Source organism: Eutrigla gurnardus (genome assembly GCF_963514095.1).
Source record: "Eutrigla gurnardus genome assembly, chromosome: 24".
In the NCBI taxonomy this organism is placed as follows: domain Eukaryota; kingdom Metazoa; phylum Chordata; class Actinopteri; order Perciformes; family Triglidae; genus Eutrigla; species Eutrigla gurnardus.
This window is the reverse complement of record NC_139935.1, coordinates 6,418,678-6,443,896: the sequence shown is the minus strand read 5'-3', so window position 1 is coordinate 6,443,896 and position 25,219 is coordinate 6,418,678. Positions and strand designations below refer to the sequence as shown.

General features: G+C 46.9%; 2 protein-coding genes across 3 annotated transcripts in view; both read left to right on the top strand.

Annotated features, from left to right (window-relative positions):
- The window catches only part of LOC311010214 (FERM and PDZ domain-containing protein 4-like), a 36,267-nt gene extending 19,786 nt beyond the window's left edge, over positions 1 to 16,481 (top strand). For both annotated transcript variants that reach the window (XM_084004825.1, XM_084004826.1), the window contains exons 2-16: positions 1,048 to 1,170; positions 3,701 to 3,852; positions 4,440 to 4,542; positions 5,166 to 5,211; positions 5,452 to 5,556; positions 5,754 to 5,861; positions 6,997 to 7,128; positions 7,816 to 7,935; positions 8,267 to 8,403; positions 8,744 to 8,870; positions 10,201 to 10,290; positions 10,391 to 10,573; positions 10,659 to 10,797; positions 11,126 to 12,124; positions 12,202 to 16,481. In XM_084004825.1, coding sequence (XP_083860951.1) covers positions 1,048 to 1,170; positions 3,701 to 3,852; positions 4,440 to 4,542; positions 5,166 to 5,211; positions 5,452 to 5,556; positions 5,754 to 5,861; positions 6,997 to 7,128; positions 7,816 to 7,935; positions 8,267 to 8,403; positions 8,744 to 8,870; positions 10,201 to 10,290; positions 10,391 to 10,573; positions 10,659 to 10,797; positions 11,126 to 12,124; positions 12,202 to 15,509 — 5,872 coding nt within the window. In that variant the 3' untranslated portion in view covers positions 15,510 to 16,481. The remainder of the gene's footprint in view (positions 1 to 1,047; positions 1,171 to 3,700; positions 3,853 to 4,439; positions 4,543 to 5,165; positions 5,212 to 5,451; positions 5,557 to 5,753; positions 5,862 to 6,996; positions 7,129 to 7,815; positions 7,936 to 8,266; positions 8,404 to 8,743; positions 8,871 to 10,200; positions 10,291 to 10,390; positions 10,574 to 10,658; positions 10,798 to 11,125; positions 12,125 to 12,201) is intronic.
- Positions 16,482 to 17,336: 855 nt separating this feature from the next.
- Positions 17,337 to 20,517, top strand: LOC311009975 (uncharacterized protein). The gene is made up of 6 exons (XM_084004455.1): positions 17,337 to 17,679; positions 17,960 to 18,064; positions 18,227 to 18,357; positions 18,456 to 18,617; positions 18,802 to 19,028; positions 19,800 to 20,517. Exons 1-6 carry the CDS (start codon positions 17,613 to 17,615, stop codon positions 19,900 to 19,902), a joined length of 795 nt encoding a protein of 264 aa, XP_083860581.1. The 5' UTR covers positions 17,337 to 17,612; the 3' UTR covers positions 19,903 to 20,517.
- The last annotated feature ends 4,702 nt before the right edge of the window (positions 20,518 to 25,219 follow it).

Sequence of the window (25,219 nt, the reverse complement as noted above, 5' to 3'; positions counted from 1 at the left end):
GGCGATGACGTCATCATCTTGTACGTCTTCCGTGTCGAATCGTATGGCTGATCAATCGGGGGGCCCTTTGCTTTTTGGAAAGGGCTGACGCCAAGCACACGGTGGCGAATATGCTGCGTAACAGAATGTCTGAATCTTGGCACTGAGATGCCATTAGCCTATTCTCTGTTGCCGTGGCGATGCATCAGCTGTCTATCCCAGATTTGAGGTCAGGACAATAAACGTGTCTCAGAGATTTACGCCTTTTGGGAGGAGCGGCCCTCTTAGAATAAATCAAATATGAATATGAAGTGCATAGGTGCTTGAATTCAGGGGCTTGATGAGTTTTATTATTTCTGTGGAGTTTTATGATCCGTGCATGATTGGCTGCTGTGGCATGTGAGATTTTAAACCTCAGGATTCAGGAGGTTCAGTCCTCATTAGAGGCGTTCTCCTATCTCCTCCCTCCCACCCTCGATGACATTGTTGCAGTAATCTGCGATAACCCAATCTGCTGTCACATCAGTGCTTCTCCCAGCCGCACACACGCAGCCATCGATCGCCTATCTGCAGAGCCGATGAGCCGTCATTTGACTGCGGCCCGTTGCACTAAGCAGTGCTATCTCACACCGCAAGCCACACACGGAGAGACAGGAGGTCACACTAATTGGACTGGGGGGGATCTGTGCAGCTCGGCCCCCGAAAAAAATTACAAATTCACCTTTTGATTATAAGTTTTTAATTATCTGACTCTTGGAATAAGTAGATGCATATGGCGTGATAATTATGTATGAGTTTTGTTCCCTGCGGATCGTCTTCCTGCATAAACGCCTTCTTATCATTCGAAAGATTTGGTGCGGCTATTAGAAGTCAAATGCAGGCGACTCTGCTGGGAATCAGGATACCTTGGTCTGTGTTTCCTTCAAACAGAAGTGGAGCGGCATGGGGATCAAGTGGTTTGACCTCATTGCTGAGAAAGTGTCAATTACTTTAAATATCTTACCCGACGCACTGACAAAACCTATTTTTTGATAGTGTGCTGATTTGTTCCCGCCTTTTATGTTTCAGCCATAAGAACAAAATGACGGGCTGGCCGCCGCCCGGCCCCGGCTCCTGGACTGGAATGCAGGGGCCCCCATACAGCTGGGACAGCATGAACAGCACCAGGGAGGGACGGGACTGCCTCACCAAGTACGTACAGAAGAGATCTTCAACAAGGGGTTCCACAGGGTTACTACAGGGGCCCCTTACTTATTTGATCCCAAACGTTCGTTACTATTTATTCAATGTTATGTTGTGAAATTGTGTCAAAATAGAATTAAAATATGAATCTCCTATAGAACTATAGGCTGCATGACATATTTATTATTATTATTGGCCCGGTTTAATAAGCAACACAGGGTTTGGGTGATGTGAGGTCATCAGGGTTGCATCATGGGAACGACAAAAGCATCTCTCTAGTTTAATGACTTTGGATATGATGTGGTTCAGAATCAGGCCAGGAGCCTTTCCTCCTTGATATCAGTTATTAATTCTCTCCTGGCCTCTTGTGAAACTGTATATCAGTCTACACATCCTTTCTATACATTCCCTTCTTTTTCTTCCCTTTCGTTTAAAAGTAATTTCTCTCTCATCATTCATGCCCCTCTCTCTCCTCACGATGGAGGAGCCTAATATGACGGGGGAGAGGCAGCTCCGGTTTCTGTGGCTTTGTTCCCAGAGAAAAGCTGTTGGCTTTAGAGGAGGTGACACAGATTGAGTATCACAATTGGATTTCTGCGAGGCAGAGAAACAAAGGAGGAGTGAGAGTGAGTAAAGCCAATAGTTGATTTAAATACATTGGACGGATAACTCCCCGGGACCCTTATCTAACATGAGCTAGCAGGCTTGTCAAGGCCGTACTCCACTCAAGTGTCAGTGTGTTTAAACCCCTGAAATATGGCCTGTATGAATGCCTTTACCTTTAAGAGTTTTAGTTCTTTATTTGAAGAATTGAAATGGATTGCTGTCTGTAGAATAAGCATATGCCTGCCTGTCATTAACATGGATAGTTGCAGGGTTGAGCTGTGTGTGCTGCATAAACCCTGCCAGCTGTTGCGCTGCAGTATTCCCTGCTGACAGCCAATATTGGCCCTTGTATCCCTTTTTATTTGTGTAACAGCCTGGGATGGATGGATAACTATTATAACGTTTCAAGACAAGACAAGTTTGACACAATAAAAGGTGAATTTCATTCAGTGCATCCAGGCTCATCACAGTATAACCCAGGCCGTCTCATATGCACAGTTAAAGTACGTGGTGCCAGGTGGCTAATAGCTAGATCTTTTAAGCTTGTTGTGCAACTCTAGCATGCTACTCTTTATCCTGGACTGCACTACATCTTTTTTGGCTCTTGGTAGTTATTTATTAAAGTCCTCAAATGCAATTAAACCTGGATTGTAATGTAATTCCCAGCCTTTTTTTAAAAAATATGCATAACTGGCTGCTAAATTTTGGTCGGCATCTACAATTAAAAGATGAGGATTTGACCCTTTTTGTATGCAGCTTTCCCCTGACCCCCTAACATCGTATCTCTGCCCTCCCGTGGGATTAAACCCCACTGACCCCGGCAGGGACGACGAGTCCGCGTCGCAGATTGGAACACGCTTCATCGCGCACAGATTTAGCTCGCGATTTCCGACGGCGTCCGTACAGTACAGATCAATGTGGCGATGAGAGAGAATGAGAAAGCGCAAGGTGGCGAGAGCAAGACTGATCCGGATTAGTTTGGGATGAATCCCGGCTGGTTGGAATATGCTTCATTATCGGGGCAGATTTAGGCAAATCTGCAGGTATGTTATTGTAATAACTTGATAAATATGAGGGTAAAGGTCATGCAAAATGTGGAGACAATCGAGAGAAGCGTCGCAAATATTTGTGACGGTGTGAAGGTTAGGACGGACGGAGCAGAAAATGAATCCGGTAGGCAAAGATGGAGGGGAACAATGGACACGCTGGACTCCATGTGCAGAGGAGCAGTGACTGCCAAGGGAGCCATTAAAGGAGGGAATGAGTGAACCCAACTGAAAAGCATACATCACCTCGTAATTAACATTCTCGGTGTCCCGGGCGAGACGGAGGTCTTTGGTCGGCTTCATTTAATAAGGTGCATTTAAGTAAAGGGAGTGACGATGTGATGGTTCAATAGGAGGAACCTGCGATTGTACAGAATTAAGAAGCATATTCTCAATAATAATAATAAGAGATGAACGAGAGGTTTTGTGAATTGCATGGAAAGCCGATAGATGACACACTTTTTATTTGAAGTAGTCCGCCTTCTTCTGCACGAGTCACACCGGTTCAGTTGCGGTTCAGGTGGGACGTTTTATGGATGCAGGACTTGTGCTCTCTTTTATAAACGGCTCTTAAGCGTAAAATGTTGCGCTAACGAGCGACTCGGAGCCAAGCCTCTGATTTACGAGCGGCTGATCGGGACGCTCAAATCACTCATTCTAAGGTTAATGTTTTCTTTCGGAGTTAAAGCTAATTCCTAGCGCGGGGGAACGGGCGAATTGATTGAATTTTAATGTGTACTGTACCCTAATCTCTCCGAGAGCGTCCTTTCACAAGCATGACAGTTATGGAGTCCATTACCAGCGATCCGCTCTCTTGTTCCACGTCACGCTAGTGCGTCAGCAAAAGTGTCCTTTTTGAACTCACCTCCTCCTCCTTTATTCTCCAGCCAAGTGTCCCAGAGCAGCTCCCTGGAGGAGGTCCACCTGGATGGGGTCCCCCCAGCCCCCCGCCTGGTGGAGATGAGACGGGACCCGGTGCTGGGCTTCGGCTTCGTGGCGGGCAGTGAGAAACCGGTGGTGGTCCGCTCCGTCACACCAGGTAGGCGTTCCCCTCCACACCACAAGGAGGCGCTGAAGTCCAGAATGGTCATAGATTTATTTGAATAAACAAGACTGAAAGTGAAAAAAAGTAAATATATAACACGCATATTTACTTATTGCATTCACACAAGTCCTTTAACTGCATTTTAATCACATTTCTAGAGCTTAATAAATGTTTGTTGCATATGTGTGTGAAATTAGTATAACAAAGTAGGAACCAGTCACCGATTGTTGAGAAGGAAGCCATGCAGACTGATGGCTTCTCCAAACAAGAAGGAGACGCCAATTAACTATTTCTTAAAAAAAAAAATAGATTTATGCTGGAGGATTTGTTTATATTTGCTTAATTGGCTGATTGCCAAACAACAGTTTATAGCTGTCAGCTCCATCGGCCGCGCAGACACACACAGCGATTAGGCTTTTCAATAATCAATCAGCGCTGAATTCCAAGCAGACAATTGAACTATTGAATATTCTATTTGGGGTTGCCGGGCCAAAGAAAGGAATATACAGTGTGTGTTTATCAGTGCACGTCTCAGGGGACGCAGCCGAATCCCCATGTAAGCATCTCCCATGTTTGCGTAGGTGGTCCATCGGAGGGGAAGCTGTTGCCGGGCGATGAGATCATCATGATCAACGACGAACCCGTCGGCTCGGCCCCCAGAGAGCGAGTCATCGACCTCGTCAGGTGAATTGACCTCAAAGCTGTAACAGTGCAATCAGATGGGGGGAAAGAAATAGAAATTGGTTGTTGATGACCTCAATTTAAAGGGCCAGTTCACACATATAACAAAAAATTCAACATAATATGTCCAAATCTTCCAATCGTGTTGAATTTAATCTTCATAAAACCAGTTTAATTGGCAGGTTTAATGCTGATGTTGTACGACAGCAGTCAGACAAAGTCACAGTGTGTGAAACTCCTCTTCCCCGGCGTTAGTCACGCTTCATTCAACCGCCTCGCCACGGCGACACATTCATCATCACTTAACAATCAGACAAATGAATATTCAGCATCGATATACAGATAGAGAATTTGCCATTCGGATGCACTCGGTTTACCGTGACATATTCGCCAGAAATCCCTCTCGCGTGTGTTTTTTAAATGGGAAACTAATGAGTGTGTGTGTGTGTGTGTGTGTGTGTTCTGACTGCCTCTGCTTGTAAGTGGTGATTGCCGGCGGCGTCTCATTCCATTTCAGCCAAGCTAATCAAGTTCCTGCTTATCTGCCCTTTTTGTTGTTGCCTGCGATGGCTGCGTTCTGATGATTTTGTTGACTTTGTGGTGCGCTGTGTGTCCTCTCACTTCAGGAGCTGCAAAGAATCCATCGTGTTGACTGTCGTCCAGCCGTACCCCGTGAGTACATCAGCTGTTGTGAGAAAAAAAAAGTGTAAAATATATATTTTGCTTGAACCTAGTTTGCACTTTCCCAATTTCAGGAAATTATCATTATGTTAAAAGTTGTTTTTTTGTGTGTACTTAATGTGAAAACCTGTTTTTTCCTCCCCTCTTTATTTGTGCATGTGTTGATGCTTCTCTTGGTCTCTCTCCCGCCATCTGTCTCTCTCTCTCTCTCTCTGGACCGTTGCCTCTTAGTCCCCTAAATCAGCGTTCATCAGTGCCGCCAAAAAAGCCATGCTCAAGTCCAATCCTGTCAAAGTGCGCTTTGCAGAGGAGGTCATTATAAACGGCCAGGTTCCAGTCAGTACCACACACACACACACACACACACACACACACTTACGTATGACCTATATAAGCACTGCCAGATGGTTACCACATAAGACAGACACTTGAGTGAAGCCACATAGATAAGGCAGTCGTAAAAAAATGTTTTATCATATCAATGCTCTTGTCTTCTGTCGCATAAAAAGAGTGATCGCTCCTCTCCTTTGCAGAACCCAGTGAAGGACAACTCTCTCCTGTTCATGCCAAATGTCCTGAAGGTCTACCTGGAGAACGGGCAGACAAAGTCTTTCCGCTTCGACAGCAGTACCTCTATCAAGGTGTGTGTGTGAGTGTGTGTGTGCACCTTAAGGCGCACTTGGCAAAATTAACAGTCTCCGCAGCATCTATAATTACGAGGGGTTGAAATTCATTTAGGCTGCAGATTGGTGTGTCTCGGTGCGCGGCGCGCACACGCAGGCCGTGAAAATTCAATCACTGCTCGGGTTCCATTTGTTTGAGCAGCTAATTTATTCTGGGGGGGGGGGGGGGGGGGGGCGAGGTGGCAAAGAGCATATTTTAAAAACCGTTTCTGACTTCGGTTGTGATCCAGCCGGCGTGTATTTGAGGAGCTGAGTCACGCTGCACTGTTATCCCAACAAGGCCTTGGGTTTCATATTTACCCGTCAGGGCTGCTGCTGCTGTATCACCTTGTGTTTGGCTGGGGACAGATTTAGCGTAGCAACTGATAAGGAAACTTCACACTGCATGCTCGGTTTGGCATCGCAGCCGGTGTGATGTCATCGCAAGATGGTCTCTAGCGATGAATGAAATCGACTTTTGAATTTGAAGCCACACTCATACATATAAGTGGGTCAAAAATGGCCTTTATGAGATGATAGAGTATATGTGCCACATGTAAAATTTAAAAAAAAGCAATCGTTATGCTGTCATTTTAATTGAGCTTGGCCATGAGTTATGAACAATTTATTCTACTTAGCTTAAAACTTTTAAAGTGAATGATCAGGCCTGTTGTTAGGGGAAAAAACCTGACCTTTGACCTGGTTTCTACCACGTTTTACACCTACAGGCTTTTCACTTTTCCATATTTCCCCCTATTGAGATTTATATTCAAGTTTTCTGCTTTTTTTGAAGAATGACAGACAGAATCCAAACTTTATGTATTACAAATAAGCAGGTTGTGGGTATTTTCAGACTGTAAAAAGCATAATAAATGAAGAATACTTGATTGAGTGAAGCGTTGCAGAGCTGGGAAACAAACATGGCAGATGGGAGGAAGATCTTGGGAGAACAAACACCACGTTTCTGCTGTTTATCGGTGAAGTTAAAACCACGGTGGTGGGCCAAAGCTGCACATTATACACTATAATAACACACAGACACACAACTATTAAGCAACTCCTCTGATTAAATATGAATGTGGCGTTTTTTTGTGGTGTTTTTTTTTAACTCCAGGATGTGATCCTGACCCTGCAAGAGAAGCTGTCCATCAAATGCATCGAGCACTTCTCCCTGGTGTTGGAGCACAGGACGGAAAGCTCTGGAAGCAAACTGCTTCTCCTGCATGAACAGGAGATGCTTACTCAGGTAGGACACACACACACACACACACACACACACACACACACACACACATTCCTGCTCAGTATTCAAACAGCATTTGAATTCCAGCGCTATTTATCAGCGCTGGCACAGGAGGGGCGACAGCTCACATTACACCTGCCCTCCCACGCTACACACAAACTCACACAGTGCCCACTACACTCTAATGAGGTTTTTTTTTATTAATATTCATACCACAAAAATTCAGATGTGAAGCCGCGCACGTGGCGTAACTCGACAGGTGTAGAGGAGAAGTCTGGTAGTCCTTGGAGAAAAAAAAAGCAAACAAACTCCTTCGCCCTCCCTACACTTGCACGTTAAATATTTTATAGAACAGAATCAATATTTCATAGATTATGCTGGTCTGGCGGTTTTGTCTTGAATAAGAAATGGAGTCAAATGTACACACGAGGCGCGTGGCGGTCAGCTCTTTCAGCCGCGTTACACAAGCACGTACTCGGCTTGTAAAGTGGTTTGAAACACACTCATAAGGCATAAGTATTAATGCTGCTGCTAGTGCACCAGCGGTGGAACGTTATGCACATTTACTGGAGGAATATGCATTTCAGAAACTCCATTATATGCTTGTGTTTTCTTTGGAAATTTGGATTAAAAGATTACATTTTTATAACGTGTTGCTAGGACTGAATTTGACGCTGCTGTGACCCCCAGGTGACCCAGAGGCCCGGCTGTGACAAGATGAAGTGTTTCTTTCGGATCAGCTTCGTGCCCAGGGACCCCGTGGAGCTGCTCCGGAGAGACGCGGTGGCGTTTGAATACCTGTATGTACAGGTGAGCGACGCCCTGGACGCTCATACGATATGGTTTGATTTATGGGGAAGGAACAACGTTACGGAATGGATCCTCATTTGCAAATAAAGCCCTCAATTTAAGCTCCTCTTGTCCTGATAAATTGCTTCCCCATAGATTCCTTCAATAATTAGCCACGTGACATAGCCTGAAAGAAGGGAAGCTAATCATCAGTTCACCATTGTGTGTTTCCGAGTCCTTCATCAGGGACTGAAAACCGCATCCTTTGGAAGGAAGGAAGCAACTCTGCTTGTATCACATCGGTTTTTTGGTTTCTCACAAGCTTAACACCTGCTCCCTGCTTTGCCGTTAGAGTTGCAACGACGTGGTGCTGGAGCGCTTCGGCACGGAGCTGAAGTACGACGCCGCCCTGCGATTGGCCGCCCTGCAGATGTACATCCTCACCATGACGACCAGGCAGACCCAGAAGGTCTCCCTGAAATACATCCAGTAAGTGTTTGACACGACCAAATCTGTAACGTTAAAACTGCTGTAAGGCCCGGAGCTGCTCCATCCATTATACATAATAGACTGACAGTTGGAGTGTTTCTTATAACAGTTTGTGTTTTTGATGGATTAACAGAAGTTCCCCCAGGGTTTTATTGTCCTATTTTCTCCTCCCTTGGTTTCTGCAAAATCCAGTTTCAACAATCAAATTGCATGCCAAAAAACACTCCTAAATCCATCTCCTCTTCTGTGACTGACAGCGTGTCGGAGACTAAACATTATCCCGATATCTAGCTTTTGCGACTGAGTGTTTTTTATGCCGAGATCGATCGTCTCTCCACAGGAAGGAGTGGGGTCTGCCTCTGTTCCTGCCTCCCGTCGTGCTGTCCAGCATGAAGGAGAAAAACATCAAGAAGGCTCTGACGCACATCCTCAAAACCAACCAGAACCTCGTGCCTCCAGGGAAAAAAGTAAGCAGCTCTCCTTGTCTTCCTTTGCCCTTGTTAATACACTTCTGACACTTTTTTTTTTTCCCTGATGCAATATCTTAATATCTTAAAATAGCATCGCTGCCATGCTCAACCTTGTACTGGTTCTCACCCTTGTCAACCTAAGACCCTGCGTGGAGCCAGACCTTGAATGCTAATGTGAATAATTAGCAAAATGCAACGTCAAACTGTGTGCATAATAAGATATTCACGGACAGCTCCACTTTTTTTTTTTTTTAGCCCTTTTTATAGTTTACTTGTTACAATAAGAAAAATATAATAATAACTCCAAATTTCGACTTTTTTTTAAATCCAGGATATTTCATTTTATTATAAGACAACCCATTCCTCTGTGTCTAAGCTCTCTATTAACCTGCTTTACTACTATACCATATTCATGGTCAAATCTGTTGCTTCCTAAATGAGATTTAAATAACCTCCTGTTTAGCATTTCATAGCTGACATATGGTAATAAGGTCAAAAGTGCGCCATATGAATTAATCAGATTTGCCCTTGTTATGCGTGCCGTTCAAAGTCGCTTGTCATGAGAGTTTGTTTATGGGCGCCAGGTTGGTTTAAGTAATTCCATAATTGATGTATTATTTACACGGCGTGCTGCCTCCCAGCAGGATGATTAGCGTAGCTCGATGCTAAACTGACGTCGTGTAGTGAGTGAAGGAATGCACTTCACATTAAACACTCTATATATGGCTCTTATGTCTGGCTTACTGAAGGGATATTGATATGTTCAGCCTCCAGCGGTGTGACGTGCAGGCCAATCATTTGCATTCACCGTGGCGGTTGGAATCCACCTCGCTCATTAGGGAGAGATGCGGCCCAGGAACACCAACAAACACTCCAAATTAGCTTCCACGCTATCGCTCAGCCCTCTCACTCGGTTGTGTGGGGAGGCGGGTGTTGGAGGCCGAGCAAGGATTTCATCAAAACAAAATCATATTTAATGGAGAAGGTCAGACAACCCATTAGCCTTTTGTTTCCGAGGCCGACGGCCATTTTTAAATTCAGGTGCAACGTCAGGAGAATGTACAATAGAAGATGAAGGCCTATATGCATGTCTTATCACGGTGAGGGGAACATCCCGTCGGCCCTAAATGGCCGGAGAGCTCCACGGAAGCGAGGGGACCGCAGTGGAGCAGCCCCTCGGATTTTGATCCGATTTAAGCGGCGATGGGATGTAATGGAAAATCAGCGGTCGGGAGTGCTTTCCATCGTGACATCCGGAGACAAATGCGTCTGCTCAGTGATTTGGTTTGCTGCTTCCTAATGCATTTGTCTTCCTCTCTCTGTGCAGCTGACTGCTTTGCAGGCCAAGGTGCATTACCTGAGGTACCTCAGCGAACTCCGACTCTATGGAGGGAGGGAGTTCAAATCGATACTTTTGGTAAGGCCATTAGTCCTGGAGAGGATTTCGAAAAGTGATATTTAATAGTATATATATATATATATATATAAAAGTTTGATTTGTTTTTAACTTTCTGCAGCAAGGGGAGAAACAGACGGAGGTGACGCTGTTAGTCGGCCCGCGTTACGGCATCAGCCACGTCATCAACACCCGGACCAACCTCGTGGCCCTGCTGGCCGACTTCAGCCACGTCAACCGCATCGAGATCCTCACCGAGGACGAGACCAACGTCCGCCTGGAGCTGCACGTTCTGGACGTTAGGGTGAGTTCTCTCTGGAAATAGAAGCACAAGCAAACGTCGTATCGCCCTGCACGAATTATGGCATCTGTTGTTTTTCCCTCCACAGCCCATCACGCTGATCATGGAGTCCAGTGATGCGATGAACCTGGCCTGTCTAACAGCAGGCTACTACCGCCTCCTAGTGGACTCAAGGAGATCTATCTTCAGCATGCCCCACTGCAACAGCACTGGAGGGGATGACACGAGTGAGTCAAAATTAACACGAATAGTATAGATATTCAGATATTTCAATATTGTCTCATAAGGAGTGAAATGATGAGGGTGAGAAAATTTATTTTCCAGCCCAGTTTGATTCGTGAATGTCCTGACAGAACATGAAAACTTTAAAACAATTCGAAAACCAAAAAAAGACCCCAGGCTTAAAAATTGATGCTTCTGTGAAGTGGTAAAAAAGTCTCGGAGTGGAGCACTCAAACATCAAGCGAAGAGGAGGCAGCCACTTTAAGATTCAATCCACATAAAATATGAAAAACGCATGAAATAATAATCCCCTTGTATTGCTGCTGTCTGCAGGTCAGGATCACATCCTGGAGTGGCCGTACAGCACATCTTTGGAGGACAATGAGGAGCCGTCGCCCAGGCAAGGAGGCGTCTACAACCGGGACGCTGAGATCTCAGATAACGGCCAGAGAGAGAACAGCATCTCTCACTTCCATGAACCCCAAAACCCCGACAGAGACCTTGGGACGCGGAGGAGTCCACTGCCCCCTCCTCTCCCCCCCTCCACCAGACACAAACCTCAAGACTCTCCCCGGAGTGCCAAAGTGTCATTTATATTTGGGGGGGACCCGCCGAAGAACTTGGGCTACGAGCGGCTGCTGGAGAGCCCTGAGATCCCCGAGCACGGACCGCCCTACTTGCACAACAACACAGACTTCCGGCCACAGGACAGGGTGCCGTTTCAGTTCAGTGGTCTCACACATGTCTACAGTAATATTATAACTGAGGAAGGTGGGGAGGAGCCCCTGCTGGATCTTTTTTTCCACAACGCGACGGACGATGCGGAGGATGACGACGACGCTTCCTGCGAGGAAGACTCCACAGGTGGGACGCCGGTGGGCGACGACGGAGGAGGAGATAAAAACGGCGGCACCCAAGGGGGAGGGTTAGCCACTGCCGCCGGCAAGGCCTCCTTCCTCACGCTCTCCGGCTCCACCGACGACATCATCGACCTGACGTCTCTGCCTCCCCCCGAGGGCGACGACGGCGTGGACGACGAGGACGACGACGCGCTGCTGGAGACGCTGAACCTCGCCATCGCCGCGCCGCCGCCGGGCTTCCGGGACAACTCGGACGAGGAGGTGGCGCCCGAGGGAAGGCCGCTGAGCACGCGGGACAATGACGACATCCCCGTGTCGCTGATCGACGCCGTCCCAACGCACGGGGAGGGCGAAGGCAGCGGGGGAGGGGAGAGGAGGCTGGAGAACGCGGTCATGAATACTCTACAGGCGCTGGAGGCCCTGTCTGTCTCCGAACAGAGGCCTCCCCCGCCACCACCCAGCAGCAATCCAGGTCTGTTTAGAAATTAATGCACAATAATGTTTGATCAATCCATGACACCCTTATTTAACTGCATCTTTATCTTCTAGGTGTGTACGCATCTCGAGGCCTTAGCCCAGAGTCATCCTCCGATTCTGGCAATGAGACGAACTCCTCAGAGATGACGGAGATCTCTGAGCTGGTCGCCACTCACAGGCTCAACGAGAGCCACATGCGTCTCCTGGTGGCCACGAGGGAAGGCTACCAACCTCTTCTGGAGGAGAAGACCGAGTTCCCCGTCTCCCCCAGCACAGCGGCGACCATCCAGAAGAAGCCCCGCAGTCCGACGCGGCACCTGCAGCCTCCGGCGGTTCCTCCGAGGCGGAGCCCCATGCTGGACGCCGCGTCGCCGCCGCCGGTGACCCAAGCTAACCTCGCGTCCACTCTCCAGCGGCCGAGTTCGACCACACCGGGAGGCAAGCATCACAAGAAGTCTGCAGACTCCAGCGGGAAGTACAACACCTTCAGCACAAGGGATGGGCACCGGGGGGAGGGCGGCGGGGGCCGCGGCCGTCCCGAGTTGGAGCAGCGCACGTCATTCTGTGAGCGAGGGGAAAGTCAAAGGAGGCAGAATTCGTTTGTGGCGGAAAATTCCGCAGCAGAGGGCGTTGGAATGAACAGCCTCCCCCATGACCATCACAGAAGCCCCCGCCCCGCCTCCGCTACCTCTGAACGCCTCATAGACGTCGTCAACTGCGGCGCCGATAATGGCGCCGCAGCCGTTGAGCAAGATGAACATCTAGTCGTGGCGTCGTTGATGTCCCCGACCAAAAAATGCAGATCAGGGGGGTCGGACAGGGGATCGGATGTACAAAACGACCACCAGCCCATCTCGAGGCAGCAGAGCGTGGCGCGGTTGTGCGAGTACCACCTCGCCAAACGGATTTCAAACTTGCAAGGGGAGGCCCACAGTTCACTCCAGGGTTCCCTGTGCTCGTCGCTGGACGCCGGCGGCAGCACGAGCAGCAGCGCCTGCGCCACCCCGAACGACTCGCCGCTCGGCCCCGCCGCCGTGGAATCCAAACACCACCATTCGCAAAGGCACCCGCTTTCCAATTCCTCCTCCTCGCTACTCAGGGTGCTAAACTACGAAGACGGCAAGCCCGGGGTCCCTCGCGGCGCCCCGTGCCAGAGCACTCAGGGAAAGGACCTCCACCCGCACGCAGACCCCGCCCTCCTTCGTAAAATGCTGCCCAACATTCACCCTCCTGCTGCCGGGGCCGAACCAGGCCGCCCCTCCTCCGCCACGCCGTCTAAGCATAAAGAGACCACAGGTACTGGGAGCAAGAGGCCCCACAATGATCTGCATGCTAAACAACAGGCCTGTTTTAAGGGGCTGAACCAGAAGGAAGGCAGTGAGGCCTACAGGCAGCTGATTAACTATCTAACAGTCAGCCAGATGCATCAGGGGGGGAAGCTGCACAGTGCGGGCATGGGAGGGGCAGTAAAGAAGGACACCAGGCGCTTTATCACGAGTAACCCTCAGCTTGTGGAAATGGTTAAGAATAGGGGGAACACTATCGCTCGCTGCCCATGTATGCCTTCCTCCATATCATCCCCATACCTCAGTCCAAATTTAGTGAGCCCCAACGCGACCGCCGTGCAGCTGGCGAACGCGCAGTCGTACCATTCCGCCACGCTTCCCGCCAAACTCAAGAGAAGCCCCGACGTGCATGCTCAGAAACCGAACGACAGTCTAGATTGCAGGGCAGCGACCGCCGAGAGGAGAAGCTCCTTCTCCGGCCTGGAGAGCGAACTAGAGCGGAGCGGTATGGACCCCGAGCACTTCCTGTCGATGTATAACAGAGAGGGCTGTATCAGTCGCGATGCAGGTGGGAGCCGGGAGTGTGGGGGTACCACTAGCCGACCCCCGCCTCGGTCAAGAAGCCAACCTAGTAGCAGCACCGAGGAGTGGTTCAGATCAGACCCGAGGGCAAAGCATGCAGTGCGTCAGTCACCTCATTCTCGTCCTAATGATTCTCTTTGTTTCTCTGCCGCCCCCAGTGTAAGTGGCCAACGGGCAGAACTCAACACCATCTCACTAGGAAGGGGAGACCACCCTTCAGCTTTTATCAGGCAGACATCTGGCAATAGGGCTTGCATTGCATCCCCGACTCCCAACCCGCCTCCTCCGCCACCCACCCCGCCGCCTCCTCCTCCGCCTCCGTCGTCCCTCCCCTCGCAAGCCAACGCTAGCTCCAGCAACTCAGGATGCACGCAGGACGCCGTCCAGTCCCGGCAGACTCAGAACCACATTCAGGCCCCGACTCCACTGCAGGCGGACGCCTTCTGCAACAGCCTGCAACGGGGCCGGGAGCTCAAACGCAGCTCCAGCAACGTGACCGCCGGCTCCGGGAGCGTGGAGGTCCTGTTCGAGAAGCCCACGCGGAGCCGCAGCCAGCAGCCCCTGTCACCGTCTGTGCCCCAGCAAGGTGAGACCAAAATCCAGCGGAGGCCGACGAGGAAGCGGCTCTCCAAGAGCTACTCCCAAGGCTCCGTGTCGTCGCACGCGTGCTGGTCCGCGGGCTGCAAGGCGGACAGCAGACGGGCGTCCGTGGCGTTTCCGTTGCAGAAAGACGCCAAACACATGAAGGGCTCTCAGAAACTGGACACCAGTCCCTGGAGGTGCAACGGGCCTTTTAGTTACTGTTTCTTTAAACGCAAGTGTGAGGGAGAGGAGGATGAGATTGAGTGGGAGAGGCCCAGACGGAGCCGCGGCGATATCGATAATGGCGCCGTATCGGCCATATTGCCCTGCGGCTCGGCGGTGGATGTAGCCGGGGAGCAGCTCTACGGGGAGGTCCTCAATAACATGAGCTTTAGCGACCGCCTCGCTCGGATCAACGCGCTGAAGGACCGCATGTACGGCTTCCCGTCGGGGTTCGTCGACGTCCGCCGGGACGCCAGCGAGCTCATCGCGCTGGTGAGGTCCAGCGTGGGCCGCTGCGACCGCGGCGCCCAGATGCCCCTCCAGGACGTGTGCCAGTACAAGCAGCTCCTCTCCGTGGAGTCGAAGGAGCTGGGCCGGGCGTGCCGGAGGATGGCCCAGGCTCACGGCAGCCCCGAGGAGATGCTGCTGGCGGTGACCTGCAGCTTCCAGGTGCTGTGCTGCCTCTGCGAGGCGTGCATGTGTCTGGTCCGGGGGCTCGGGGCCTCGGCCTCGCACCAGCAGAGGGAGGTGGTGGCCAAGGTGGACGAGGTGGTGATGAACTTCATCTGCTTGCTCAAAGCAGCCGAGGTCGCCACCGTGGGAGCGCCGGGGGAGCACAGCGTGAAGGCCCTGGTCCGCCACTCCAGCACCATGTCGGCCATTGCTAACGCACTCACCCGCTCCCTTAAAACGCTGCTTAGCAAGTAGAGGCTGGTCGTTATGCTTTCTAGTGTGGCCTACGCAGTCAGTGCACGTCTGTCTTTAAGCATCTAGTTGTTTAGTCTTCATGTAAGATCTGGACGGCCTTCATATCAAAATCAATAGAGTGAAAGAGCAGTTACAGGCTTAACATTGGAGTTCAACTCAAAACTAGGATAAAACGAGTTTGATGCTGAGAGGCGGTCCGATCTGACTGCACTTGCTTTTTCTGATGACACTATAGTAATGTGCATTTACAAGGCCATACTGTCACAGACCTTTGTAATATGATATGTACCTACTAGATACCCTTTTACCTGTGCATTATGTAACTTATTTAAAATAAAACGTGTATATAATGTACATAAATACAATATAATTATATTATTTGCCGTAGCAGTCTCAAGAAGCCATTGATTGTTCAGTTTCATTTACTCTCATGTTGTAACAGGGCTGGAGGGAAGTCGCTTTCAGTTCAATCAGTTCATTAAGTGCAGTTTTGCTACAGATGTTTAGGATTTAGCTGTAAGTAAAAATGTGTCACAGGCAGTACAGCGGGGAAATCGTTTTGAAACTATTTATTCACATAAATTCACTGTAAAAGTGACGTGATTTCAACGCTGTTGCATTAAAATGCAGTTTTATTTCGTCCAAGAGGCACATTTACGCGAGATGTTAATACAGGGACACCACAATTGCACTGCATTTACCACCGCTTCATAGATTATTTTCAGACGACAAGTAAACTGTTCCCCCAAAACATAAATATATCAGAATATAATGTTAATGTTGAGAACATTTTGAATTTATTACGAAATATGTCAGATTATATCTTATAATTTTTAAGCCTTTGTGTTTTATTATCATCCGTTTTTGAAATATGTTCTGTGCTTGAAGGATTTGTTAGTCCACACTATGTATCAAGATGCAGTCATGTCTCTTAATTAAATTCCTGTTTTTTTCAATAATCCACCAACCTATTAAAACACATTTTACAGATATGCCTCTCATTGATTGATTTATTGGTTTGAATGGTTCACTATAACATACTGAGCTTAACTTCATCTTATAATATATAAAAGCCAATAAATTGAACACAACATGCACACATGTGTTGTCATGTTGCAAAGAAGTAGTTCCTGTTGTATTGATGAGTTCAAGGACTGCAGATTGTACTAGATAGTAACAGCCTCTCCCTGATTATATTGTGTCTAAATCTGGATCTTCAGTAAATATGAAGGGCAAATTGACAATTACTCATAGGTCTACATTATGTGCGGCGGTGAATATTATCCATCTAAATAAATAGATGGAAGTCTGATGACACCGGGGAATTGCACCCCAGGAAAATATGTATTATTGAACAGATTAGCAGTAACCTACAATTTGCTGGAGGCACACAGGTTCAGTCACTTGAAGGACGGAGACATGATCCAAAACAAAAGTAAACAATTTGTATTTATATTGAATGAAAACAGGAATATGAAAGACAGAATAAACAATCAAATTAGTAATGATGACGTAGCTAAAAACCAAACGAGAGAGGCAGGCTGCGTTTATGCTACATAACAGTAATGTATGGTGAATGGGGTCACGCGCACCTATTAACGTGTACATAAGCGTGTGTTCATCACGTGATCCCCCACAAACCGCCGGGGCAGTGGATGTGGAGGGGGGGCGGACACCGGCGGTGGACCTGCTTTGCATATTGGGCGCCTGTTCCACGCTTGCTGTGACGTCCACCAATCAGGTCGACGCATGCATGCAAGACACGCCCGCGCGGCAACTCGTGTCGCGCGCGCCTCATCACACAACCATTGTGCTGGCGGCGCTGGAGCAAACAAAAAGTTGTTCCCTGCGTCCTCACCTACTTTACAAGAGCGGGGACCGTTTTGTGGTGTTTTTTTTTTAAGTAACTTTGTCTTCCGGGAGTGGTTTAATTTAAGCGAACACGTCTACAGGAGCTGCAGCGTTCACCGGCTGAAGGAACTGACGTTACTACCGTGGAAAAGTTACCGTTGGACGCCGCCGTGGGCTTTAAAGTTGAGCTAACAGTCAGGGGGCTACTAGCGGGCAGTTAGCTCCATATCTCAGGGGGTTCGTTCGGTCACAATGGCGGGTATGTGTCAGCCGCGACGTGTCCTGGTGGAGATACCTGCCCCGCAGCCCAAAATTGCAGGTGAGTCCGAAAACTGTCAGCTTTTAATTTAAACGCGTATGTTCTTTGTGGAACGCGCGCCACTTTGCTATCATGCTAACGTTATCACAAGCGCGCTCCCGCGCACAGGACACTCAGTTTAGCCGTTAATGTGTCATCATTCAGTCATTTTAATGCGTCAACCTTGCAGACATATGGTGGTATAGGTTAAGTTTAAAAGCAAACCGCTTCCCTATTAGTTTGTAAGGTGCTCGTTACGTTAAAACATTAACATGAGCTTTAACTGTGTTTCCTTTCACAGCTCGGATGAGGAGGTCTTATCTAGAGATCCTTGGCGCTCGTTTGACCCCTTCTCCACTTCCAAGGGGGGGAAACACCACCGCAAACCCGAAGCGAGGGCACTCACGTAAGTCTACCTGCAACAAAAACAAACTTTATATGAACAAACATTTCTGAATAAAACACTACTTACTACTTAGTCCCATTTATGTTAGCTACTGGGAAGGCAACCCCCCTGTCCTTGTTTGCTGTGACCCTGTTTTAACCACATCTCCTTTGTGTTTTACAGTGGATTTATCCATTGGTGGGGTGTGGAGCGGGGGGATAGAGGAGCAGTGTGAGAAGATGGACGAGCACCAAGCCCCTCTGTCCAAACAGCAGCTCGTACAGTTGTTCAGATCCCTCATCCTGGTTGAACAGGTATCCATCACAGCCGTTTCACACCACCGTGTCAATGCGATAAAATAAAGTGTGTGCCTTCAACGCTAATCTGAAATGTGTGTTCCTCTGAATCCTAGAGCCAAGAGCCCAGGATCCTAGCGTCCGACCTGAAGTATCTCCAGGAGGACCTGCAGCTGAAGAAAGCGAACGTCTACAGGTCCATACCCTACTCACGGCTTGGCTCCAACAGGGACGCACACTGCTACCGAAAAGCATATCCTCACCTGGTGGCGTTCAAAGTGAGTGTCTTACTTGCATAGTTGCTTTTGATTTTAAACTTTTTAATAGGAGCTGCTATCGTCATTATGCTTTTTGTCTTAATGAATGGAATGTTTCTCAGTGATTTACAAAAAACGTCCATATGCTTGCTGCCTCTCTGAGCTGGCTGTTTCATTGTGCTGCTCCCTCCTTCTCCCCCCTCAGGTTTCGTGTCAGGAGTGGGGCCAAGTTCTTCTGAGGAACAAAGAGTGGGACGCTGTGCTGGAACACACATTGATGGCGTGGCGCTACACCAGCGAGTTGCCGCAGTGGGACACGCCGAACCACAACGCTCTCCGACAAGAGTGTTACAGCGCTTTGGCAGCCCACAGCCTCGCGGCTCTCCAGCACTGCCGCCCCGGACCCAACAGAGGACGCGAGCTGCTCAGAAGGTAAGGCTTTCATTGTTTAGCGCCTTTTTAAAGAGTCCACATATGGATCATAAAAGATGCATATAGTTAGTATGCATATTTACAGTGTTTATGTGAGTAATCCTCAATAAGGATGCTTGGTTTCTGAACCACAAAACGTTTTTGCTTTGTTTCCATCACAAATGCATCTGGAAGGTCAGAGTGAACCTGAATACTAAGTGGTGTGCCTTCACCTATAAAGTCGCCTAATTGTCCTTTTTTATTATGTGGCAGTAATAAGATGTGTACTGTAGAATACACACAACAATAACCCGATCCACGAACAAAAAGGTCAACTCAGATTACGGGGGAAATCGTGCTAAACGATTGTCTTTTTAAAATCGCTGACGCGTTGAAGTGTTGCCACATGGGCATCCTACCGGAGTCCAGTATTGCCACCTGTTGCATGTAAGTTGTCACCTTCTTAGCTGTGGGTTGCCCCACCAACCCTGGGTGGACTTGGGGCTGGGTATCTTCCACTTTATGTATTATTATTCTGATAGAATAGATAAATGATGGTTGCTGTAATTAAAAGTAAACTTGCTAGCTACAAACTGTATTTGTTGGTGGCAACTACCTAGTCTTGATTAGCAGATATGACATTTCTATATATTCACATGTGTAATTTTCTCACTGGTGCCCAGTGTTTTAGTTGTAGGTGTTGGTAATCACTTCATCAGCACCTGGAAACCTAAACAATGTGTTAAATTGTGAAACCCGTCTCAAAGTTGCCTCTTGTGTTTCTGTCTCTAGGTTGAACGTGGCTCAGTTGCACAGCCAGTCGATCGCGCCCTGCATTCAGGAGTTGCAGAGGATTATGGGGTATGCTGATGACTCACCCATGGACACGAAATAACACTCTGGGGGGGAAAAGTGTGCTTCATAGATGACCTAATTAATTTATATGCGGTACAGAGCCAAAAACAGTTTACATGGAAGAAGTGTTTGGTGACGCAACTACAGTATTCTTTCAAAGGGAGGGGGTAACTTAAAATGTGCCTGATAATGCAGGGTTCAAAAGTGAAAGGAAACGCAATAAAACCTCTTATTTAATCACATGACAGACAGTGCCTGAGGAGTGGCAGACCAGAGAGAGTCTGTGTACTACAGGGGTATCGGAATACTCCAAGGTGCTGGAAAGGAGGCTTCATGTGGCCATGTTCAGTTGGTGCTGGCTGTGATATATATTTAATATGTTTGTATATTTTTAGAACTTTTGTAAAGAGTAACTTTTGTATTGACCATTGAAATGTTAAGAATATGAAATGGCCTTTCTTGTTGCTTTCTAAGGGTGTGTGTGTGTTTATATGTTCCTGTTAAAAATACTTGAAACTGTCCATTGCCATCTCTGATGATAGTTGTGTTTCTATGTCTGTCCTGTTTATATGTCTGTCACTGATTGCACTGTTTGTCCTGAAAACTTGAATTTTTGATGAAATATATTCATATTTTCAATAAAGTTGTAACTGTACGATTCAAGAGTTTGCACATCTGTTTGTTTTTTAACTTTCTATCTGATTTCTGTTTAGTCATTCTTTAAAAAAAAAAATTTGTTCATGTCTGCTAACAAACAGGAAGTTAAAATCCTTTCTAGTGGACATGATTGTGTTTCAATCCTAATTTTAAGGAGTTTTATTGCTATAATATTCAGTTACTTGAAGCAATTTGTTGCTTACTGTTCAATGCCAGAAACTACAATTTCAGAAATAATGTGCTCCTGATGTGCTGCCTCATATTTCTCATCTTCATCCCAAGCATCTATTATAGTACGCCTACAGTTAAAATGTTCATGCATGCTTTTTTTTTTTTTCTATTTCTGATTGGCCAGCTGCATTTGATCTGAAATTGATTTGTCTGCTGTTGGAGTAGTGTCAGTTACCATTTCACGCCACTAGGTGGAGCCCACGCCCCACACAGCTTGTGACCTCAATCCGAGAAGCAATGTTAAAACCACTGTAGAAACAGCTGTTGCCATGGCACTCCGTAGAGTGAATATTAAATAATTTTAAATGCCATTTAGGGTTCCAGATAATGAATTGGAAGTTGATAGGGTGAGAAGCTGTTGGCTGACACGCAATTTCTCCGAAATAAAGATTTGGCCGTCCTACTTTATTATGTTTATAGGGACATCTGCAGTGACATCATTGTCCTTGTATGGTGTCTTATCTCTGGGATGTTTGTACAGGATGGAATATGCTGTACCTGTATGCTAATATAGTGTTTGTACTATTAATGTGACCATTTGTCCCCAGATTGGAATGCAGCCATGGTAACTCAATATATGTAAATGTGGTCAACCCACTCGCATAGATACTGTATGAGTTTGTAAATATGAGCCCACATATACTGGCCTACATTATGGAGTTTCTTGCTGTATCGCTTGTTGCCTCAGATTACAGGAAATACATAATAGAAGAGCAATAATAGCTTTTTCCAAGGCATCACAACAAATGAGCTTTCATAGCTTGCTCTTAGAGAATGGTGATAATAAACTTTGCTTTCTTGTTGAATAGTTCGAGTGGCGTTCAGGGGATTTCATGGGCTGTTTCCGAAGTGAAATAAACAATTAAATGGTGTTTTTTGGAGCTGATCTTGGCAGCGTAGCAGAAACCCTTTAAATATGTCCGAGGCAGAAGTCGTGTCGAAGTTAAAACGCTTTTATTACGACATGGCTGCAATGAAAGGGGGAAAAACAACAGCAAATCAATGCATTACTGCTCCCCCGTGCCTCGGATGTTGTTTATTGTTTTTTTTTTTTGGAGGTTGCCTTCAGTTCAGCACCAAGATCAGAGCGCTACCAGCTACAGACGGCCCTCTCTGCATAGCCGTGTAAATCCTGCACCATAAAACAGCTAAAATGTTCCCAGTACATACATTCAAACGGACTAAATCATGAGGAAGGGTGGAGGGAACTAAGGTCTCGTCTGGACGTGACTTGAAGAGTTCCTCTGGTTGACATCTGTACTGGCTTCTAAACATCTGTCACTGCAGCTCGGGCAAACAGCTGGAAGAAAGGGAGAGCTTTTTGATGCCATGTAGTCAGGATTCTGGTAAATCCACCGACAAGAACAGATAGAGAGGACAAAGAACCGGAGGTGACCTTTACAGTGGAGTTTTCTTCAACTTTAATAGCGTGCTCCTTCTGCAGAGTTTCTGCACTCTGGCTCAAATTATTATTAGGTGTGCCTGTTATTTCATGTATGTATTTTTTGTTTTTTACAATTTGTGACCAAATATCCCCCAAATGCATTCTCTTTGGGAGAAAATCACATTGAAAATATACATTTGGGAGCGTTAATTAAAACGTTATGGAAATAAATAAATAAAGGTTCCCGCCAGCATCGTCGTCCCGATGCTAAATGATTTAATAGGTTGTTTGTTTTCCCCCCCGTAGCGGCCATTTTGACATGTCATAGCAGGAAAAACCACAGGTGTAATTAAAAGGATCTTGGCTGCGTTCCATTCGGGTGCAGACGTTTCGGGGCCCCCTCTGGTATTGTGATGCGCCGGCTCGCTGGTTTGGCTGTTAATGTTGGGAACACTTTTCCTGTGGGACGAGTCAAAATCCTGATCCCCCATTTGTGCATTGCATTGTGGGACAACAGAGCAGAAGCACTAACGTGAATAATAATGATTAAAAAATATAAAAATATTTATAAAATTTTTGTTTTACAAGCTTTTTTTTTGGCATCACCATGAATGAGAAAATACTGTCAACAGCCATTAAAGAAAATATCTCTTTGCCATGTTTTTAGGAATAAATGAATTATTCTGATTATGAATGATGAGTGAGCAAAACCTCTTAGAAAAAAAACAGCCTTTAAAGATAGGTATTGTAAATCCCATCCTTATGAATCACGTATTTCAATATGCAGCAGATATTTCCAGGGAGTGAGCTCACAATATGCTCCCAATTTTTTTATTTTTTTTTTACGAGTTACAGAAGAGCGAAGCAATTTGTCCGATGGCAAAAGGTCAAGAGAAATGAGTGGGCTCTATCAAACCCCGAAAACTAGTCCAGCTGGAATCAAAATGTGTGTTTCCATCGCGTTGTAAATCGCAGAAGAAGAAGACAAGATGGTGGAGATACAGAACAATTACATGTATCAGAGGTCTCGCCGGCCAAGCTTTTATCCACCGAGCTGTCTTCCGTTCAGCCTGAACGCAAATCAAGTAAAGAAATTATGTTTTTCATCTTTCATCTGCTCTCCCATCTCTTCCATCTGCCGCACGTTTTTTTAATTTTTTTATTTAACGTCGGTTTCAACTTGTTTTTCATTTTGCAACAAATCTGGACTTTTTTTTAAATCTAGTTAATGATCCTCAGGCTCCCTCCAGTCCCTCACATGCAGATGTTTAAAATGCAGGTTGACTCCGCTGCCCCCTCAGGTCACAGGAAGCAGGTGCTCATGAATAAAAAAAGAGGCTGCCGGTGTATTTCCCACGCGCTTCTGTAGTTCGTCTCGTCTGTCAATTTCCATTCGTGTTTGTCCTCACACGCCTCAACACTTGTCCCAAAATGACCACAGGTTGTCTTTTATTGTCGTAATGCTATTCATATTTTATTATATTTGGCTGCAGTGTGTCCAGTTTGTGCCTGGAGACAAAAAAAGATAAGAATGGAAAATGCAGTCCAATAAAATACTTTTATCTGCAACCAGGCGGGCTCTAATTTATATACTTATATATATATTATATTTTGTGGAAAACAACAACAAAATGAGAACGCTGCGTTCAGTGTAGAGCAGCAGAAGGTGGGTGCAAAGGTCACCTTTAGCCGGAGGCCTTAAGCACTCATCGATCATCATTTCGCTGCAGGAACGTGGCAATATTGTTGCAGCAACTTTTAAATTTAATGTGTAGGTGGTGCAGGGGGTTAAAACGTGCCTTTTTTTTTTTTGGTATGCACATCCTGAATGCACTTCTTTCAAGTGGCTTAATAATGTCAAGTGCAGTGAGTCATCAAAGTAATGGAATTTGTGCATTTCTTTGTTTTGATTTGGCCTCGGAGCAAACTTGACTGTTTAGCATCTGACTGCGTGAAGAGGAAGAGGTGGGGAGGAGGGTGGGGGGGGGGAGATCTCAGCAGCTGGTGGCTGGCATTCATCAACACACCATCAAATGGTAATTCGGTGCTATGGGGTGAGGAGGAAATATCCTGATTATGGCCTTGGCATGAGGTTTCTGGAGGCACGTTTTCAACCCTGGAATCAGGTTGATTGCTGTATTTGCTGCTCATTCAGAGGGAGAATTAGATCCATATTTTTTAGGGGGATGGAGTAGAGGTGACTGTGCATAACTCAATAACAAATTGAATTATTTGCCTCACGCACTCGCATTAGAAGTGCTCAGAAGCTAACTTTGCTTTTCCAGAAACGGATGGTTCCATGGTGGGTGGCGGGGGTCTTAAACTGACCTCCCCTCTCCCCCGTCCAGGGGTCATGTGTCATTAGCGCGGTCTGATTGGGTGGCAAACCTGTCCCTGAAACGGCCGAAGCAGCGATTCCGTTTTCACGGCTGAGCGGGGAGCACAGCGCCGGATTCCTCCCCGCTCACTCGGCTGCACAGCCAGATGCTTTTTCAGATTCGCTAAAGTTTACGTTATGGATGTACAAAAAGAAGCTGAAAGGAAATAGGTTTGCAGATACAGAGTCAGGGGGGATGCGCTGGCCATCTCTCAGTCATAGCAACGTATTTAAATTTAGATCAGAAATTACACTGAGCCGCAGCGATGTGGAGGGAAATTACTGCCGCGGAAACCTGAACACAGAAGTGCCGAAGTAGAGCACAAAAGTAGAGCTGTCGAGCTCTCAAATTACACAGCAAAAGCCGGGTGAAAAGATGATTACGGGCAATTATGCGGCCTGTAAGTGGAGACCTTTCCACATTTCGGAGGTCGGGCTGGAATGGACACACAAATTATACAGATTGCCATCTGCTGTTTGTTCATATCTCACATCTAAATACAATCACTCGTCAGTGTGCAATTAAAAACAATAGGGGATGTAGCTTCCATACGTTCACCTGCGCTGTTAGCTGCACACCGCCGGCTCAGCAGTCGCCATGTGGAGGATCTATGTGCTCTGAACTTTTTAAAATGTGCTGTTGCTACTTTTACTTCAAGGATCTTTTTTTATGGAGTGTTCTTCCGCCATAAATCCTCCATCCGGACT